Source organism: Hemicordylus capensis, chromosome 1, assembly GCF_027244095.1.
Source record: "Hemicordylus capensis ecotype Gifberg chromosome 1, rHemCap1.1.pri, whole genome shotgun sequence".
NCBI lineage: Eukaryota > Metazoa > Chordata > Lepidosauria > Squamata > Cordylidae > Hemicordylus > Hemicordylus capensis.
In genome coordinates, this window is record NC_069657.1 from 190,570,526 (window position 1) to 190,591,982 (window position 21,457).

The following is a 21,457-nucleotide window of genomic DNA, read 5'->3' on the forward strand; positions in this document are numbered from 1 at the left end:
TGTGCCCTCAAATCATGCCCTAGGAGCAAGAGCCAGCACACTAGTTCATTTTACAGAGACTGTCTGCATAGGTGTGATGTAAAGGAGACAGCTTACATGCAGAGTAAGAAAAGCAGGCCCTGGTCTGCACTGCCACAACTCTGCAAAGCTCTGTGACATTTAATTGCTTGCCACTGGATTACTGCCAGAACAGATCTTCAGGAGATCCAGGATTTGGATTTCACATAAATATGGCCCCAAGACATCATAATGTTATATCTTTACTCGTATACATAAAAATGGATATAAACACAGACTTGTTTCTAGTTTTTTCAATAGCTGTTAAGGGAAGTTATAAGTTCTATGGTGAGAAATATTTTTACAAGCTCCCCCTAAAATTTCTAGCTTCTCCAAAAGTAGAATAAAATGAATCCTAAATGTGTTGGGGAAATTGTTATCTAATTATGAGGGCTGTTCAAGCAGCAACAATTGGAAGCAGAAACCACATCAGTGCTTTGGAGGGTCCCCCAATTATAATAGGTGCTTTGGAGAGCCATTACAATTCAAACAATTACAATTTGGAGGGGCCGCTTTGAACTGGATAAGCCCCTCACCAGAACCCACACTCCCTGCCCCCACATTTACCAGGCAAGCAGCAGCCTATTTTTCAAACTGTATTTTGCTCTCAGCAGCAAGGAGCCACAACTTTAAACATGATTTCCAGGGCATTTTTCACACAGCAGGCTTTATCGTGAGTATGCTGCAAGTTCAAAGTTGCCCCAAAAGACCGATGCAAAAAGTGGTTTTTTTAAACTCTCGATATAAATTGGGCTATATTCTAACATGCAATGAAAAACCCAAATAGTGTGTGACGTGCTCCCAGATAGATCACAGGGACTTCGGGGTATATCTGGCTGAGATGTGAAAGCACACCCTCCATTCCTGAGGAGATGTGAGCTAAAAGCCCTGTGTGAAAAACACACAGAAGAGGTTTCTCCCCTTCTTCCTCCCATTCGGAGAAAGATGCTGGATCTCCTGGTAAACAAACCTTTTAGGGGCTGAGGCCATTGCAGCAGCCCTTGCAAATACTTCGACTTTCAAGAGACCCTGTGCCTTTCCTAGGACTGCAGGGAAAGGGGCGGGGGGGGGAGTCTGTGCAAGAGTGAAGCCTTCCTCACCACCAGAAACAAAATATAGTGAAAAAATCGGATGTCTCCTGCCAGCATGGTAAGTACAGGGGTAGGAGATCTCTCTCTCTCTCTCTCTCTCTCTCTCTCTCTCTCTCTCTGTGTGCGGGGAAATCACCTCCAATTTGAATTGGGCCCAATTTGAACCAAATTGGGTGACAGTTCGATTCTGGTCAAATTGCCCCCAGTTCAGCTGTAAAGCATCACATCGTCCTAGTAATTATCTGGATTAAGATCTAATGTAAATCAATCTGGGGAAAAAATAGATGTAAACTATACACTTATAAGAATCTATCGATTCTTATCAAATTGATATCAAAATTGAATTATTATTATTATTATTATTATTATTATCATCATCATCATCATCATCATCATCATCATTAATCAGAACCACAGAAGAAGACCTAGCAAGCAGTTACTTATGTTCTACAGGAACAGCTCAGGCTCTAAGTGAATCAGTCCTCAAATACTTGCACTAATGATTTTTTTAAAAAGAAGAAACCAAAACACTGATTACAAGAATAAAAACACTAGAATAAAAACACTCTATTAGGCCCATGTTAATGGGGGAAACCCTCTAATATTAGTATTTACCTTACTTACTTTTTTTACCTCATTCCACCAGCAGATAGAATTGCTATTAAAATTAGCAAAGTTTGAGATCATCACCTCTTTCTGTGGGGCAGCTTGTCAACTTTGTTGAGGATACAGCTTAATCAGCAGTGCACACTCACCTTCCTGTGGGTCCAAAATGCTTGCCTTTTAAACAAAAACATCCAGAGCTCTTTGAACATGCTTCACAGTCTTTACATTAGCAATCATCACAACAGCCAGATGACAGAGGCGTAACTAGGGAAAACGGCGCCCGGGGCAAGCACTGAAATTGCCCCCCCTGCCGCACCCCCCCTGTGAATGAGCCTCCACATGTATATGAATGAGCCTCCACGTGTATATAAATAAATATAAGCCTCTCCCGTTGAATTATATGGGGGAAAGTGCTTAACTAAGTATGTATGATACTACATACATACTTAGGTTTTTCCTCACAACAACCCTGTGAATTATCTTGTATCTCAAACATCAGAATTATGATGCAATGATGATACATACTTACTATGTATCATCATTGCATCATAATTCTGATGTTTGAGATACAAGATAATTCACAGGGTTGTTGTGAGGAAAAACCTAAGTATGTATGTAGTATCATACATACTTAGTTAAGCACTTTCCCCCATATAATTCAACGGGAGAGGCTTATATTTATTTATATACATGTGGATGCTCATTTGTTCATAGAAAAAAAATAAATTCCTTTCAGCTCTCCTCATTTTCTCCATATCACTTTCCTACTAACAGTACATATTCATATGTTATGGTGCCCTCCTGAAGAGAATTCTGTTCAGTTTCACTTTATAGTCACCAGATTTTTATGCAAACATATCTTGGGGAAGAAGAGAGAACACACAGAAATTCAGCCCACTTCACACAATTTTCACCACACACAATCCCTTCTGCCCACACACAATCCCTTCTTTTTGGCGCCCCCCATGTGACCAACCAGGGTGGCGCCCGGGGCACGTGCTCCCCTGCCCCCCCTATTGTCACGCCTCTGCCAGATGAGGAAGATAATAGTTATTCCCATTTTATGCATTGGAATTGAGATGGAGAAAAGGTAATTTGTTAACAGCTCCTTCAGTTTGTTTCATGGAAGTGCAGGGATTTCAATCAAAGATCAAGTCCAGTGCTTTATTCACTGGACTACGTTAATTCTCAGTATAATTTTCATTCTTTTTCTGTCCTCCTTTCTGAAGCTTTCTTTACCAGGAGGTACAGCACAATACTGAATGTATTTCTGTCTATGTGTGTCTTCTCACTCCATCTCAAATCCCTCTTTTTATATGAATAAGGAAGCAGGAAAAGGAGCCAAAGTTACTCTCCTACTTCTTTCCTCACTTATACTGTAATGTGGGACACTAGGGTTGAGCATTTTACTCAGTGAAATGAATGAGTTTCCACTTCCCACCTTACAGTAGAACTGAAAAGAAGCAGTGGGAACCATTTGAACTTTCCCCTCTGCCAGGTAACATGCTGTATGAACCAGTATCCTATGAAGGGCACCATAGGCCTTGTACCACTATTTTCTATGGGGCCTGCCCCACTGAATTATTTGCCTTTCCTCCCAGTATTTACCATTGCATATCTCTAGAAGAATGTAGTACATCCTTTACAGCATTGAACCTAACAATGTACTACAAATAAGAGACATTGGTGCTGGGGGAGAAGAAAGACAGCTTCAGTGCTGACTAAATCTCCTAAATAAATCCCTGTGAAATTGCCTGCTGTGAATTGCTGTCCTACTGATGCTGGAAGGGTAGTAAGTTCTAAGGCAGTCAAGTTCATCTTATAATTTTTCATCTATTTGGTGAGACGAGGCCAAGGACAAGAGATTTCCCAGACATCTTCAGTCTGGATTGTTGTCACTGTGCTGACACCACTTCTTAGACTGAGGATGAACAATTTGGCCTGGCACATTCCAATCCAGACAGTTACCACAATTGCACTTACCAACTAGAATATTTTATCTCGTGGAAATCTAATTAGAGCTCCTGTGTTGTTGGGCTTTTCTTCTACGTTCTCATTTCCTGCAATCTCATCAAGTCCTCTTTTACAGTAAATGCAAATAGATAAGTTATTTGGGAAAACACAAAAGTTGTTATTTGTCTGGCAGAAACCTGAATTAGCTTGTTCTGGGGCAGGGAGGGGAGCACAAGAATAATGAAGCTATGCCAGCTTCAGCTGGAGACAACAGAAATGGACCTGCTGTGTTCAACAAAGTCAAATATTAGCTTCCATTTGCACCATTTGTTCTCCCTTGCCCTAAATATGCTTCAGTATATGGGGGAGTACAAAACCACCCTGCTCGAAGCAGCTGCTTCCCACCCCCACCACAGGTAGTTCCCCAGCTGCATTGAACAAGCTGACTTGTTGCTAAGCAAAGTCGCTCTTTTGTTCACCTCTGTAAATCTACTGAATGATAGTTGTGTGGAGGCAAGCAAAGCTGCATTTGGACTCAATTTCAGCTCACAGACAGACAATAAGGGCCTGTTCTTTATTGGCATGGAAAGTTCTGCAATATGGTTCCTTCCCACTCATCACCCGTAACATTAGGAAATCAAAGTCACACATGGAAGGATACTATGCTACAGTTCTTTCTTATGCCACTGTGGCTTCAGTTCCCCAGAAGGGCAGTGGAGATGGTATGGGAGACCTCCATGGTGTGGCTGATTCCATGTGGCCTAGGACTGCAGATGAGAAGAAGCAATGCTGTGTCTTCCATGTCATTAAAAACAAGGAAAGGGCTAAGTGTCCGTTGACACAGCAAGCATTGAGATGTCCTGGGCAGAGTGGTCAAGTTGGCAGACTTTAAAAACTTCCTGCTCATGTGCAGTACCTGAAGGTTAATCTATTTATTTGTTACATTTGCTTTCTTCCATTAGGAAACTCATGATGGTCTACACAATGTTCCAAGGAGGCATCGGCACTGACCAGACCACAGAACTGTTTAGCTTCAGAAAGGTTGCTGCATCAATTTTATTTATTTAACATATTTATATACCACCTGATATGTGCATCTCTAGGCAGTATACACAATTTAAAACAAATATAAAACAGAGTAAAAACAAAACAATTCCACAGAATAAAAAGTTAAAACAATTTCATAGGATAAAAACAATTAAAAGTTTAAAATTAATTTCAGTTAGAAACCTGAAAAAACAGGTGTGTCTTGAGGGTCTTCCTAAAAGTAAATAGAGGAGATGCACTTATTTTGACAGGGAGCATATTCCAAAGCCCTGGGCAGTCACAGAAAAGGCCCATTCCCAAGATGCCACCAAATGAGCCAGTGGCAAACATAACTGGACCTCTCCAGTTGATCTTAATAGGTGGCTGGGTTCATGCAAGAAGGTGCTCTTTTAAAGTATCCTGGACCCAAGCCATTAAGGGCTTTATACGTAATACCCAGTACTTTGGATTTCACCCGGAAACATATTGGCAGCCAGTGCAATTCTTTTAAAATCTGTGTTATATGGTCCCTTCGGGTTGTCCCAGTCTGGCTGCTGCATTCTGTACCAATTGCAGTTTCTGTACTATGAACAAAGGGAGCCCCATGTAGAGCGCATTGCAGTAGTCATGCCTGGAGGTTACCAGCAGATGCACAACTGTTTTAAAGTTATTTACCTCCAAAAATGGGCACAACTGACATATCAGCCGAAGCTAATAAAAAGCACTCCTGGCCACTGCCTCAACCTGAGAAATCAGAGAAACTTTTGGATCCAGGTGCATTCCCAAGCTATGTACCTGATCTTTCAGAGGGAGTGTAAATCCATCCAGGACAGTCAAATCTAAACCATATTTTGGGTCCCGACCACCCTCTGTCAGTATTTCTGCCTTATTTGGATTCAATTTCAGTTTGTTATCCCTCATCCAGCCCATTACCGCCTCCAGTCAGACATTTAGGTGAGTTATGCCTTTTCCTGATGAGGTTGATATGGAGAAATAGATTTGGGTGTCATCAGCATATTGATAACAAATCTCCTGTCTTCAGACCATTGTTCAATGAGGATAGTTCTTCAGTAATGAAAGAGACCTATTGTAAACACACACACCCGGCCATTCTCCCCTAGGTTAGTGCAATAACTAGCATGAACAAAGCTGAATTATTCAAGATGATGTTTTCCCACCATTTCCCATGTGCTTATCAAAACTGAGTTCATTGCAGGTGACACAGCTTCAGCCAAACCAGTTTCCAGAAAACATGGCACAATTCATGTAAGGAAACAAACAGTGCTAAACAGAGTCCCATGACATTTATTTTGGTCAGTACATCCAGCCATCTTGTGAATAACCACATTCTCAAAGAGGGCAACAGATTTTGTTCTTCTTAAAATATAGATGTGGTGAACCATTGTGTGTATGGAAAACATCTTGCTAAGTAACTGTTCTGTTTGATGCAAACAGACTGAAAGTAATTCAAAAATTATCATGCAATAGTTTGCCAGAAGCACGGCAAAATTTATTACCCACAACAACCACTTCTCCTTTCCTATATAGGGTCATTATGTATGTTGTCGTGTTTACCCTGAAGTAGTCCATCTTCCAAATTGTGAATATAGTCTTGTTACTAATTGTATAGTCTCATTCAAAGTAGTTCGAATAGGCTTGTAATTAACACAGAGGCAAATTCAGTTCTCTACCATACATATTTAAGAACTTTAGCTCAAAAACATTGCTAGTCATAAAATCCATTAGAATAATATCAATGATGTGCAAAGACAAACACACTAGGTGGTGAGCATGGGTGAGCCATAACATTACTGTACAACTGGTCCCTTACAACCCTTTGTAATGGAAATACAGACACAAATGGTGAATAGCTTGTGTAAGAGTACAGACAAAGTCAGCTATCAAGGCATGCACTTAATTTAGCTCTTTGCAGATCTCCTTCTGGTTCCTCCAGATACCTATGTGAAGAAATTCTCATTAATTTCACAGTGATGCATCAATTTCAGCACGTTAATGAATTCAAACATAACAACCACATTGTGTGTGTGTGTGTGTGTGTGTGTGTGTGTGTGTATGAAGTAAGTTGTGGTCTAGAGATGGGGGAACCTTTTGGGTCTGGGCCAGAGAGTAACTTTTAAACTGTGGACTACATCATATAGCAAAACATGTGAACATTCACGGCGTTATACACATATTCCTCTTATCCTCATAATTACACACAGATACATAGGTTCTAATTAGCAGGAAGTGATGAAACAGAGGTGATGGCTCTGTTGCTTTTCTCCCAGGGAGACAAAACAGCACTGGAAGTGAAGAGGAATACCCAATCTACACCCCCGCCACCCCACCGCTGCAGCTTTCTCTTTGGAATAAATTATTTGGTATAACATTCACTTATTTTGAAACAGGCCGAGGACAGTGGGGCCAAGGATAGCACTGGAGCTGGCTTAGAATCTTCTGGTTCTGCTCAGACCCTACACCTTGGGAAAATTCCAAGGCCCTATTCATATGTTGAATCTGCAGTACCCTATACTCCCATTCTGTTGCAACATGAATGTAGAGGTGCAATTATAAGGCATTTATCATCAGTATGGTAAATGTTCTTATTGCTTGCTGAGCCACCATAGACCTCTGAAATATGATCACATTAGCACTTATTCAAAACTAAAATGGATAACTCTGAATCAGGGATGGGGCCTTAGCTTGGTGATAGAGCATCTGCTTAACAAGTGGAAGGTTCCAGATTCAATTACTGTCATCCCCATGTAGGGCTGGGAAAGTCTTCTGCCTGAAACCTTGGAAAGACATTGCCAGTGTTGAAAATACTGAGCTAGATGGACCAAGAGTCTCTCAGAATAAGGCAGCTTCCTATATTCTTACTATTAAACAGAGCCAGTTTGTCTTGAGAGGCATAGTTGGGGGAGGATGTTATTTGGATTTTCTGCCTTGGACACCAAAAGGTCTTGGACCAGTTCTAGCTACTGACATACTACAGTACAGTGTGAACAGCTCAAGGTGGCATCACATACAGTAAGTACTAGGTTAATGTGAAGCATTTCAAATAAAAAGCTGTTTATACTTCTAGAAATCCAACCATGGTTGACATGGCTATCAGAGAGGACATTGGTAGGACCCAGAAGCAATCTGGGCCAAATTAATAAGGACTATTGGGCAGAGGGGAGAGTTGGTAAGAGACCACAGATATTAGAAGTTTGATCTCAATTGCAAGAATGGCATTGGTCATTTCTTTCCAATCAGCTGCTTACTCAGCTTGACAATACATATGCTATTTCCAGATATTTATGATGAACAATTTTGGCTCAGTTTTGCAAGTCTCCTATGTTTGTAATCAGACCTCAGGAAACTGATTTGAATTGGATTATATGGATATGCGAAGTAAGAAGGCCAAATCATACTTAATTTTGCAAACTATGGTGCAAAAATACCCAAGAGAAAACTGTAAAAATAAATGTGGGGTACCAACAAACCTAAATGACAGTTGTGTTTAAATGGTCTTATTTCCTTATACATTTCAAAGTGGACCACACATCTGGGATTAGACTAAAATCTACAGGGAGCTCCTGCATGTCGTCTTTTAGAAATTAACCAGTTGCTTTCATTTATCCTTCTACAGTGATGGAGAAGGGTCCCCCATTTGTTAAGAAATGGATTATTTTAATTTGACTTACATTTGTCCTTCTGTTGATTAACTTTACAAGAAATACCACAACAGATTATTTCATAATAAAATGCAGGCCAGATTCCAGGTTTTTAGCAAGCAAGCCCCTCAGAAATAGCAGTCATTAATGGAATTTTAGCAGACATTATGTGATCTGGGTGTTGGCTTTTTACTTTGCTGTGCTATACATACAAAATCTGCAGTATAGTTTCCAAAAATATGTTCTACAAAAACAAAGCTATGATACCACCATCAGGAAAGTTAACCCCTCTTTCATTTCCTTGTAAATATTTGAAAGCAATATTGCTGAGCAACAAATGTTATATGTCACAAATAGCTGCCCCTGCTTGCACAACACACACAACAGTACCTTACCTTCTACAGTTTATGTAAACTCCTCATACAGGCAGATTGCATGGCCAGTGGGCCCTAGGAACTCCAATGCATGGTTGTTTCCTGTGTTCAGAAATTCAGCTCAGAATTTCAAAGCAGACAATGAGAAGTTCCCAAATAGAAAAGGAAGAACAGGGGGCTTTAATAACATGACTTTTTTTTTTAAAGCATCTAGTCTGTAGCTTATCCTATTTTGTATCAGGATTGCAAAAATGAGATTCAGTCTTCTCCTTGAACTGCAAGCTAAGGTTAAGTATTTGTGGTTTGTTTGTTTGCCCTACCATAAATGCTGCTGCCATGTATATGTGTGTATGTATGAAAGCTGCCCTAAAAATAATGTAGGTATCTCTTGCCACAGACACAGATCCCACATCTTCCAATGCAAATAACTGCAGATTTGAGCAGGGAGGGGAAAGAAAAATTCCTCATTGATAGGTGCTATAGTCTGCAAATAGTTTTCATGTCGGCAGGGCAACTGTGACTCATGCTGTCAGACAAGTGAAAAGAAAACCGCAGTCAGCAGCTATTCAGCAGCAAATCATTAATTAATTACATTTTAATGAACCTTAAGCAGCTACTGCGGGAGCCTTCAGAAGTTTATCAAAAACGAAGAATTGCCTTGTGTAAATCTTAAGTTGACTGGAGAAAAAAATTTAGAGGGCCTGAGGGTAACAGCAAGTCCTGTGTAATTTCCATACATTAACTAAAACTTTATAGCTTTAGCTGTGTTATTATATTAGCGTTTCATTCCAAAACCCGTTAATGTCAGGTTCCAACTTTTAACACCTGTGAATTCTTCACAGAAAGAATGGCTTTTCGGGAATTCTGTGAAGAATGGGGGGGGGACACCCCTAAAGAGAAGCATTGCTTAAATAATGGGGGAAAGTTGCAAATATATCCTTCATTAAATCTTACTAAAGAGATAGTTAGACTGGATGTTTCGTTACTGTATAACAGAACCTGTCTTCTCCATTTATTACATTGCCTATAAGAATACTCCCCTACCCTGGTATTCACACAGTGATGACAATGACATCCCAAAGTGAGACTTAAGATAAAAACAAGATCATTCTTCCTGGTAGGTCAGGATTTTGTTTTGAAAACCTCTCTCTCTCTCTCTTTATCCCTGGGAGTTGCCAACAAAAACAAGCTTCCATAGGATCCAATCTGCATCCTCTTTGAACACAATGGATATGACCTATCTATGCCTTAGTGCTCAAACAAAGCCTCTTTTCTCCTCTCCCCTTGTGCAGGATGTGCACAAGCAGCACAGTCAGGGGAATGGGAGGTCTCTGCATGCTTCCGGTATCCCTATCCATCCATCTCCTTTCATTCAGATAAGTGATTTATGCTCTGTATATGGTGGGTGAGAAAAAGGAGAAACCAGGTCTGTTGAACTCTACAAAGGCTGCTACGCCTTTGCACAGGGAAGTAGGATGAATGTATGTAATTGGTATCAATATTTATTCACACTTGTTTACAATGCTGTTAACAATTTTCAGTTTCATCAATATTTAACAATATTGATAAAAACATTTGCCTGTAAATTTGTGTTGAGATTGATTTTCATTTGGGAGCCAGTTTGTCTGAAAAGTACACTATAAATGTAATAAAAATAAATATTCACCTATGAGAACTTACTTAATTTGGGCCAAAAATCAGGCATCAATCATTCTTAACTCAGAATTCTTTTATTTGAGGTATGCTTGTTCTTTTCATATTCCATGATAGTAGCATAGCCATATACAACAAATTTTACAATAGAGAAAACTTTTCATAAAAATATCTGCCTTGAACCACAACTTTTATTTTTTTTAATTCTTCAATGATTACTACTGAAACTAGTTATTCTATATGAAAACTTAATTTCCCTGTGGTAGCAAGTATTTATGAAAAGGAATATTCAGTAGGGACAGTTAGTTACAATACTGAGCACTGTTTTTTTTTTTAATATTACAGTGCTAACACCCAAGAAAATGAGATGCATGGATTACAATTGAAACTGTAACAATGAGGACAAAAAAGCATTTTCAGATCTCCAGGTTAATTGTACAGCAGCTTCCTACACACATATGATCAACCATATAATGATCCCATCAAAATAAAAAAAATTCTAAGCAGAAATGTCTCATTTACATTAATAATGTTCACAAATTATATGAATTCATTTTGCAAGTGATGGATAATTTAAGCTTTCATCATCTAAAGCTTGTCATTTTTTTCCAAGAGAAATGGATTGTTTCATTTTTTAATGAGTGCAATAATATCACATTTAGTTTCAGCAGATGCAAAATAATGCACAACAAAAATGATTCTGAATTTGCTGAATAAATAAGCAAAACAGCACCAGAAAATCTAAAGAAGCATGTACTATAGAGGTCTTTCCCTCCTTGTGAGAGGTCAAAATCTGGTCAAACCCAACACATTGTTTCAATTTAAGCAAATAAAATCAATATGACCAGGAACGCAAAGTGCACCGAAATTTTAATTTAGTTGGGCTTTAACAAAAAAATAATTTCTGTCCCCAGACAAGTACTATTTGTTGACGAGAAATATGGCATCCCTCACCTAACACAGTAAACCAACAGAAATAACACCCCCCCCTTTAATCATTACACGAGACATCTTCAAGACAATGATACTCCTTCAAGAAACTGCAATGGAAAGGATTGGACACTACTTTGTTAATGGAACTTAAAGAACAGATTGTCAGGCATACCAAGAATATTCAGATGCATTTCTGCATTCACATCTGTGAGAGTTGTGGATTGTCACAGTTCATTTGCTTTTGTAAAAAGATCCACAGTTTGCTGACAAGCAACTAGAAAAGTCCATGCATTGATTGGGGAGGTTTATCCATTTCAATATTGGGCGGGGAGAGAGAGAGAGAGAGAGAGAGAGAGAGAGAGAGAGAGAGAGAGAGAGTTGTGTCCTTCTCCGACAGTAATCTAAAGCTGTTGGTGACAAAAGGGGAAGGGGAATGATGCAAAAATAAATAATAAAATATAAAATACTTCATACAAAGTACTTCAAATGTGCCATCCATGTACAATTACTTCCAAAAAGCAAACATGTTTATAAAGCAGAATCAGCAATAAAACTATTTGATTACAGAACACATGAGCACCTTGACTCCATAACTGCAATTCTGTGCACATGTTTAAGTCAATTTCAGTGGGCTTTAGATGCGTGTAAAGGTATGCAGGAGGATTGAGACTCATTTTTAAAAGTCCTTTGGGAAGTGCCTTTTTTTTTTTTTGGTTTATTTTAAAACCTTGCACAGACTCTTACAAATGCAGTTTTTCTTTTAGTATGCAGAGAGTCAGAAACGTATACTCTTACAGTGTGTGACACATTTATACATCACTGAAGATAAAAAATAATCCTTAAATACTATCATTTGTTTTCAGTTTAAGAGCCAAGTTGTACTGTACGTCACTTAACAGGACACAGTAATAGAATGTAGCCAGATTGCCAATGCAAAGAATGCTTGAGAAAATTGACCCCCTCCTCCCCCAAAATCCGGGTTCATCAGAATAAAGCTGCATTTTCCTATAGCATGCCAAAAAGTGGGACCTTGATAAAAATCTGCACAGTGCATAATTTCCTTTAAGTTCCTTTAAGCAATCTTGTGTTACAAGAGTACAATTAAAAGTCCATCAGTATCCCAAGTCCTCATGCATTATCTACCCTGCCACACTTTGCTAATGCGTCTTATCGTTTCGGCTGTTAATACTGTTCAGTGTAGAGACAGTCTTTCTGAGGTAGACTGTTCAAGTTCAAGGACAAGTCTTTCTTAATGCATGACATTCAAAAAAAGACAACAAATAAATACTACATGTACAATATGTAGCAATGAGGTAGAAATGGTTTTAAAGAACAATGTCTGAATATACACCCAATGCGAGGGTGGGGGAAAATATATATATATATATATATATATATATATATATATATATATATATATATATGAAACAAAAAAAAACCTATAGTGACTGCATATAAACCACAAGAACAGGGGAAAAAAACCCCACAAAACATACGCACGCAAAGTTTAGGTGTGAATATAAAGTTTTGCTTCTTTGTATATCGTAGGACAAGGAGGAATGACTGCGTTCCCAACCTTAGTGTAGAACAGAACCATTCTATAAATATTTAACATTCTATAGGACTGATTCATATATTCTCACACAACTCTGTAGCAAGGCTGACCCACACGGCCGACATTCTACATATCACTGAGACAGGGAGGTGAAATTTTCCTGCTTTCAGTCTAATTGTCTTTGACAATTGCAGTGCCTAGTGCTACACTTCTTGTGTTGTATTTAAAAACAGGGGAAAGAGTAGAGACTTGTTCATTAAAGATGCAGTATCCCTGGTTCACAAAAATGTATCTGGCAGGTTCAAAATCGAATGTCAACCAAAGGTCTTTGCAGAGTGGGAGATTCAGTTCATGTATTGACTAGTCCCCAGTACAGCTGTATCTTTGAATCTAGGATTATTACTAGCTCTGTGTTTACTAATGTACTTCATATATAAATCTGCAAATGGTTAAGGAACAGGAAGCTTTTCAAAAGTAAAGAGAAAGCAAAAACAAAACAAAACCAAAGGACACCCTTCATATTATGTATGTATGTACAGATAAATATTGTAACACACATGCACACATACAAGATGAAAAGGAGTTGGGGTTGTAAGGGAAATGCATGTTGATCTTCATGTCTGGTTTACACTCTGCCAGGAGTTTTGTCTGCATAAATCCCACTGAAGTGGATGGGAGTTGCATGAGAACAACCTTGGACAACTTGCATTGATTTCAATGGGACTTGTGCAGGGGATGTTCCTGGTGGGCTGTCTCCTGCCTATTGAAGATAACTATATACTAAGAGATTACTGTCATCATTTTGCAAATTAATATTAATCAGGAATAGTTTCACTGAAATTGATGAGCTCGCACTAGAAGAAAACTGATATAAGCAACATTTAATATTCAACCTTAATGTTTTGAGATCTCACTTTTTAAAATGAAAGTCTCTCAATTCATAGAATGAGGTCTGCCCTGAAACAAGAAATACTGTACATAGAAAGAAATACTTATATCTGTATATCTACTCAAAGTTACACATTTTCAGGCAGTAGAAACCTTTGTTTGTAGCTTTTGACATGTAAACACATTACCATCTACCAACATCTGTTGGAATTAATTGGGGTTTTTACACTAGATTATCTCCTTTTGAAAATTGCCTAGCAAAGTATTACGCCAGCCCATATAAAATGACCTTGTACTATTTTACAGAGCATAGCCCCTGGACAGATGAGCTAGCTTTCCCAGATGGTGCTTTGCCTATGTGTTTTACTGGGAGGTTTTATTTTCTCCTTGATGGGTTTGAAATGCACAAGAAAAACCATTTTACCCATCTATCTGCATTTGAATAGAATACAAATTGACTAATAGAGAAATATTTTGTGCAAAAGTAAATAGCCTTAAACTGCCTTCACATTCCATTGATCAGCTCAGTCAGCAAACTTTTCACTTTTATCCCTAATGGTCTAAATATTTTGGGACAAAAACATGCCAGAAATGTAGAGTATTTCCATATAAACTCATGTAAAGAGCATTATGCTTCATTTTGAATTGGCATTGATAATTTGGCTGGCAGAAAATAGGCCCCTACTTTTACTGTTGCTGGAATGGTTATTGCAGTTGCAAAAAAGCAGCCTAATGCAAAATAGTGGTTCTCATTGTTATGACCCATACAAGAATAAACCCCACTTTGATAGGCCACTATAGCCAGAATATAATAGCTGTCTCCCCCAAGCTATCCAAAGAACATTCCAACGCACTATTACAACAGAACAGGGCTTTTATGCCTTTTGTTACTCATTGCACACAACCAAAAGTTTGGCAGGAGCGGTTTCTCCCAACAGGAGGACTGGAGAAACTGCATCTATTGATATTCTCATTTCTACTGAAGGCACAGGAGCTCTACCCCATGTGGAATCTGACAATCCTAGCTGATAGTTTCATATCATTTCCACACTGTGGCTGCAGAACATACAGTTCTTATCAATTGAAATAGATAGCAGACACTTTCCTAGAGCAGCCATTTTAAATCCTCAGAATGCTATTACATGTTGACCATATCAACTCCCTCACAAAAGGCAATCTTCTCATTCATGGCACACCCAAACACTCGGGAAGCTTAAGTCCCAGGATCGGTTTCTTTGTGTTGAAACACATAGGGTAGCATTCCACATGGAGGAGAATGTAGCAGCATAAGAAAAGAATGGTCTTATTCACATATAAAGTACCGGAAGCAGTTGCCTTCCACCAAGCATAGGGATGGTAAGTTACAATGAATAAATGCGATCTGAACACACTGGACAAAGGCTGAGTGATTCCATGTAACAGGGAACTTCCACTGGCAGAGAGATGATAGACTATTATAGCTTGCTTCCTGTCTACAGAAGGACGGTGGGGTGAATAAAATTCTTCTTCTCATGCTAGGTGAAGCATTATACCCCAGTAGCTACAGCCAGCTACCACTTGGGATGAAAAGCTTATCCCTTGGTGAGTTCAGCAATGGATCACCAACATAAAATCTAAAGACTACTTGGATATCACGTCTTGCAGCTTCATTATTTTTGCCTTTCATATTTAAGGTTTATTGGAATAATAATCAGCTCCTTCACCAAAATATATAATGTAAAGGAGCCAAACTGAGCATCTGCAAATTTCATTCAATTTGTTATAAATTAAAAGATGTAGGATTTGAAAACACTACATTGTATACAGTCATATATTTGGCATTGTGTTTACTTAGCATTAGTTGCTTTATAGAGGACTTATGGATTTTGTGATTTAAGCCTCAATTTTGCTTGAATCTTGCAAATTAGCACACACAATTTTTTTTGATAGCAAACACAAAAAAGAATCTACAAAAATCTACAAGATTTTGCTGACCAATCTCCACTGGCAAGATCAAGATAAGAATCTACGGCAAAGGATATTCAGGTTTCCCAACCAGAAGGAAGATTCAATGGAAGAGGTGTGAGGGAGAGAAGGAAGAAAGGAAGGCAGGCATTCAGTAGATGAAAAAGCAAAGCATCTATTCAGACTCACTTTACTATATCTTCAGTGAAAGGCACTGCTTTTTAAAATGGACTGTCTGCCTTAAAAAAAAAAACATTTGGAAAAGATTGCTAAATTTTGGTTTGTTTACTTGGTTCTTGGCAATAGATACTAAAACAAGGTATTAAAAAATAAAATAAATGGGATAATTTGAAATAATATGTGAGCTGACAACCCACTGTTATCTTTCTCGGTGTCTAATGTTTTAATTGACTAAATGTCAAGTATAAAAACTGGACAGTAGCTTTAAAGATACAAATTAACCAGGTAAACGAACAGTCCCGTCCCCATCCCCCCACCCCCCGGAGCTTTTCAGTGCCTTTAGTTAACGTATCTGAAGATACATCATTTAAAAGAAACATTAAATGTCAGTGCTTTGCAAGTGTTCTGCTACTGTCTTTAAAGTAAACAAAAAAATTACATGGAGTGGGGGAAGGGAAGCTGTTCTACTCGTGTGGCTGCAGAGGCTTGGATTGCTACAGTGTTCAGAGACATTACCAGCATCAGTCAGCGGTCATGAAATAAATTGCTCATAAAAGCATTTTAAAAGAAGAAGATTAATACTACGACTACTAATAATGACAATGTGAGGTGGGGGCACACATTGAACAAAATGCCACGTGTGTCTGTAAGCCTGAAAGGGGGGCGGGGGCGGGCAGAGAGACTGAGACTTACTCGGCAACATTTGCCCTGGCAAACTGTAGGGTGGCAAAGACTATTAAAAAGTTTCATTACAGGAGAGAATCCCACTCCCAACCCAGGTCTTTTAAAATTATTAAACCAGTGGGCATCCTTGATCTGTCCTATTCCTTACTCTGCTTCCCACAAAAAAAAAAGCAACAAAAACTGAGGTAGAAATAAAATGGTGGTCACACTTCAGCTTGAGGATTTCTAATGGACGTGAAATGATTACATTTAAAACACAGAACAGGCAATGCACAAGTTTTAAAAAAACATACACAAAACTTTTCATTTCTGTAGAGAAACTGCAAGGTGAGGGAGAGAAATGCAATTTGAGGGTTCAATTTTGACTTGCTTTTTTGTTTGGTCACTATTTACTGCATTGCTGTAAACAGCTCTGCAACTCATAAGCTCTCTCAGTGACCTAGAATGATTTCGTTCTACTGCCTCAATTAAATAATCAAAACACTACAACTCTAACCAAAATATAAAAGCAGTTGTAGTCTAAGGTAATTTACCTCTCAGGGTCCTAAGTAGATGTTGCCTTTGACTGCCCCAGATGATTACGTAATTTGACAGGGTGCCTTTCTTGTTGTCTGTGCAGTGTCTACCAACTTGTCACAAAATTGTCAAGGACTCAGGACTTTCACACACTACTGCCATAAAAATTCTCTTGCTCCAATTTGATCCCCAATATTGGTTAAAAACAAACAAATAATCATTTCTTCAATTCTGGGATGCCCCCCCTTTTCCTACTTTAAAAGGTTTAAAGAGTCATTCATAGCACACTTCAGCTTGTTCCTGGATACATTCAAAGTATTTCTCCTTGCCATTTTTTCCCAACTGTTGAGGTAAACATACATATTTAATATAAAGTAACATTGAAGCCTAGCCTATTAACTCTCAGCAGTACATAGTGCTTTCAACACATTCCTTTGAGGTACTGTACAAATCACAATCACTTTCCTGAGTTTTTTTTCTTTTTTCTTTTTTGCAGACAGAACATTAAAAGAAATGAACTGCAGAAATTAAGGTCCAGATTACCGTTACCCTGTTTTACCTGTTCTTAGTTTAATACTTCAGAACAGACAGGATTGAGGAATACTGTTGCTCTTAGACTAGCAAACAAAAAAAATCTGGTTCTCTGTCGCAACACAACGGTTTATTTCTTTAGTCCCATAATGTTTTGAAGTTAAAGCTCTTTATATTAGCACATGCCACCAACGTAATTGTGAGGCAAACAAACAAACAAAAAAGCACCACTTCAGGCACTTGACAGCAACTAAATCTCAAGAACAGCAGAATGGAATCAACACGCAGGGTTCATGTCCTTCTAAAAATCAACCCACTTGGCTCCTTGTTCCACGGTGAGAGTGTGTCGTCTAGCTTGAACAGAATGGAGCACCAACAGACACTTTCTGTCATCTGTGGCTTTTTCAGATCAACAGCTCTTGTTAGATGCACTATTCCTTCAAGCCTACACCTGGCTCTTTAGATGCAAGGTGATCTTTTTTCTTCCCCCCCCCCAGTACCCTTTTACAATTTCAACACTACTGAAAAGGGGTTCCATGCCCTATGTAACAGGTTTCTGTATATGTGTGTGCGTGTGCACGCACCAACATTCATTACATTAAAAAAAAAAAAACTTGTCACTGACTGCAACCAAACATTTTGTTCCATTCAACATATGTGTCAAGCTCTTTTTGAGATATGCTAGGCTGTATCTTGCAGAAAGCATTTTCAAAGTCTTGATATGTAACGGGCCTCAACTGGCTGGGCATAATGGCTGAAAGGTCTGTGGCTGGCATGGCGTGGAGTGGGCCTACTACCGCTTCCTGACACAAATGAGCAACGTCTAGTCCAGAAAAGCCTTCCGTGCGCTGCACAAGCAGTGCAACCTCCTTGTCATTGAGACAGTAATTGTGCTGTGAGAGCAGTTGTACTATTATCTGGTGCCTTGCTGTGCTGTCAGGAAGTGGGATTAAAAGTCGTTTCATGAAGTACCTTCGAAGAGATTCATCTATTTCTTCCGGTTTACTGGTGGCACAAATAACTACTATTTGGTCCTCAGCAGAAGTTAGCACAGTGTCCAGCTGCATAAGGAACTCGGTTCTCATCCGACAGACTGGACTGTGCTCTTCACTCACTTGGGATGAAAGTAGCACATCAATGTCACTAACAAAAATCACTGAGGGCTGGCGACACCTTGCCACAAGGAAGGAGGCATGAACAATTTTTTCTCCTTCCCCTAACCACTTTGTGACAAGACCAGAGCCAGTGATTTTGAAAAATGTGGCTCCCAGCTGGCTAGCTATACATCTGCCCATTAATGTTTTGCCTGTTCCCCGAGGTCCAAACAAAAGGATGCTCCGAGGTAGAGCAGTCAGCCCATTGAATGCATCTGACCTCAATACTGGCCATAAAACCTCCTCTTTAATGACAGCCTTTACCAGATCTAGGCCAGCGATGTCATTCCAGTCCACAGGAGGTCCTTGGTTGATAATCTCATTGGTTACAAGGTCAATGAGGTGTGCATCAGTATTCTTCAGTTGCTCGTCCACAGAGTGGTTGGATGAGGTAGCTGCACGAAGTCCCGGGCCTTGCATTGGGTGAGGAAGAAGCTGCCTATGTTCATCACTGTGTTCATTCATTACTGGAGAGCTGTACTTCCCAAATGGTTCGCTTGCTCTCGACCCAAGTGAATTTTTAGCAGTACTGTAGGAAGGGGGTGTTAGAGCCCTACTGGACTGGCTGAATTTCCTTTGCTGTTCAGAAGACATTATCTGCTTGGTTGGCTTAAATGCTAAGGATGATGGTTCAGCACTTCTGTCAAAGCCATTCCCCCTGTTGGCATTTGAAATGCTGTTGTCTGGCATCCTGTACATGGGGCTCTGTGTAGATCTCTGTTGGCCATAGCTGTAATTTCCATAACTGGAGTCCATTTCTCCTTGCCCTGCCATATAGAAAGCTTTTCTTTTGAGAGAACTTGCAGAACTGTTTGTCAGGGCAGAGGGTGCAATGGGCGTTAAACCATGACTCTGGTAGCTGTAGCCAGGTACTGTGGTAGGGGGGAGAGGAGTTGGAGCAGGGATTCCTGAAGGCAGGTAAGCTGAAGGAGGAGGTGCACCGCCTGGGCTGTACCCAGGCCCAACAGCACTTTGAGGGGGATAACTTGCAGATGGATAACTGTAGCTGGAAAGGTTAGATGTCCCATTGTAGCCTGGTACTAGGGATGGTGGGGGTGGTGGGGGTGGGGGTGGCTGCAACAGCCCAGAGCTATGCAAAGGGGATGGATGAGGTGAAGGAAGTGCAGGTGCGGGCTGGCCACTGTAACTTGTATGCAAGTAAGATCCATTGTATCCTGTGGCATATTCCTGAGAGGGGAGCCCTGAATGCAGACTAGGTACTGTATGACTTCCACATGTACTACTCGAGTAACTAGGTTCTGTCAGGTTACTGGCTACCCCAGGTGAACTCCCTATGCTGGCAGACACATCTGCTGGAGGGAGGGCAGTACTTACTCCAGCTTTGCTGGCAGTAATAACATCTGGGACACAGTTCATGGGATAAACACTCTCAGAGTTCAAAGAAGGCTGCCAGGGTTCACTCTCACTCTTGCGACCATTCACCAGCCCTGACGGAGGCTCTGAATAGTTACTCAGGATGGGCCTTTCAGCTGGCCCTTCCAAAATACCAGAATACTTTTCTGCATATTTTTTGAGCAGATTCGAGGCAGTTAGAGCAGAGATGTCATCATTAGCCCAAGCATACTGATAGGTGCGCTGCAGGTGTCCACGGTATGCTTCTACCTTGTGGGCAGGAGACCGGGTGGTTGAAGTGATATCAAAGTGCTGCTCTGGCCACTGGGCATGCTCTGGCGTCCACTGCATCTTCAAGCCTGAGGATAGTGAGGAAAAACGAAATTAGCAGCTGTACTTGCCAAGGCATCCTAGTACATCTATTTGATTTCCTCATTTATATCTGTAACAATCACTTTGCTTAAAACAACAGATTATTTAAATCCATACACTCCCCGATTGGTAATACTGCTTCAGAAGGAATGACTTTCTTGAAATAAATGAAGGCAAAGCCTTCTGTCATATTTTGCTAATTTAGAGTTGGAAATGGAAGAAATGATTTAATACAGCTGTTTTGGGTTTAAAGGATGACCATGTACATTTGCAATACTCTGAACATGGATTCACTGTTAGGTAACGTGTTGTTAGATATCTCAAGCATTCTGTCTTCCCTCATCACTGTTCCAGTTTTAAATTTTAAGGGCTTTTTAAAAAAAAATACGAGACACAGCTGACAGATCACATCTAGGATACCTTTCTTATTTGGTACTGAATACCTAGTTAGCACAGTATAATGCACCCTGTGCAGAACAATATGACACAGACATAGCAGGTCATTCCATAATCCAACTCTCATCTAAAGTGGTCCACGACAGTTTCAAATCTGCTTCGTGGAGTGCAGCAAAGCAATCTCCCAGGCAGCGCTCCGTTGCTTTCATCACACAAAGCCTACAACTCGGTATGAATTACAACTGGCTGCTTTTTGCTTCACAGTTCTGTTGTTGAGGCTGAGGCGGGGGAGAGAAAGGGAGGGGAGAAAAAAAGAAAAACCCAAGCATCACTTGTCTCTCCTTTTTGCTTGCTCTCCTTGCCCCACCCTCACTGTTCCAACTCCCTCCCTGCCTCTAGGGTACAGAGTTAGGATGTGTGGAAACAACAAGAAAAGAAAGAATTAAATGCAGCCTAGTTGCTAAAAGTTCAATGGAAAAAAACTGCTGGCTGTAAACCCCGTCAGAGCAGACTAAGTAACCCAGTGTGACCA

General features: G+C 39.9%; 1 protein-coding gene and 1 long non-coding RNA gene across 12 annotated transcripts in view; one reads left to right on the plus strand and one right to left on the minus strand.

Moving 5' to 3' along the window:
• LOC128330021 (uncharacterized) overlaps positions 1 to 21,457 on the plus strand; it is a 34,304-nt gene that overhangs the window by 6,538 nt on the left and 6,309 nt on the right. Inside the window, exon 2 of the long non-coding RNA XR_008309922.1 lies at positions 4,670 to 4,748. This is a non-coding gene — a long non-coding RNA (uncharacterized LOC128330021). The remainder of the gene's footprint in view (positions 1 to 4,669; positions 4,749 to 21,457) is intronic.
• The window catches only part of FIGN (fidgetin, microtubule severing factor), a 178,491-nt gene continuing 167,511 nt past the window's right edge, over positions 10,478 to 21,457 (minus strand). For 10 of the 11 annotated variants that reach the window (XM_053262050.1, XM_053262040.1, XM_053262056.1 and 7 more), the window contains one exon: positions 10,478 to 20,516. In XM_053262050.1, coding sequence (XP_053118025.1) covers positions 18,268 to 20,516 — 2,249 coding nt within the window. In that variant the 3' untranslated portion in view covers positions 10,478 to 18,267. The remainder of the gene's footprint in view (positions 20,517 to 21,457) is intronic. The other variant, XR_008309893.1, reaches the window with a different exon arrangement.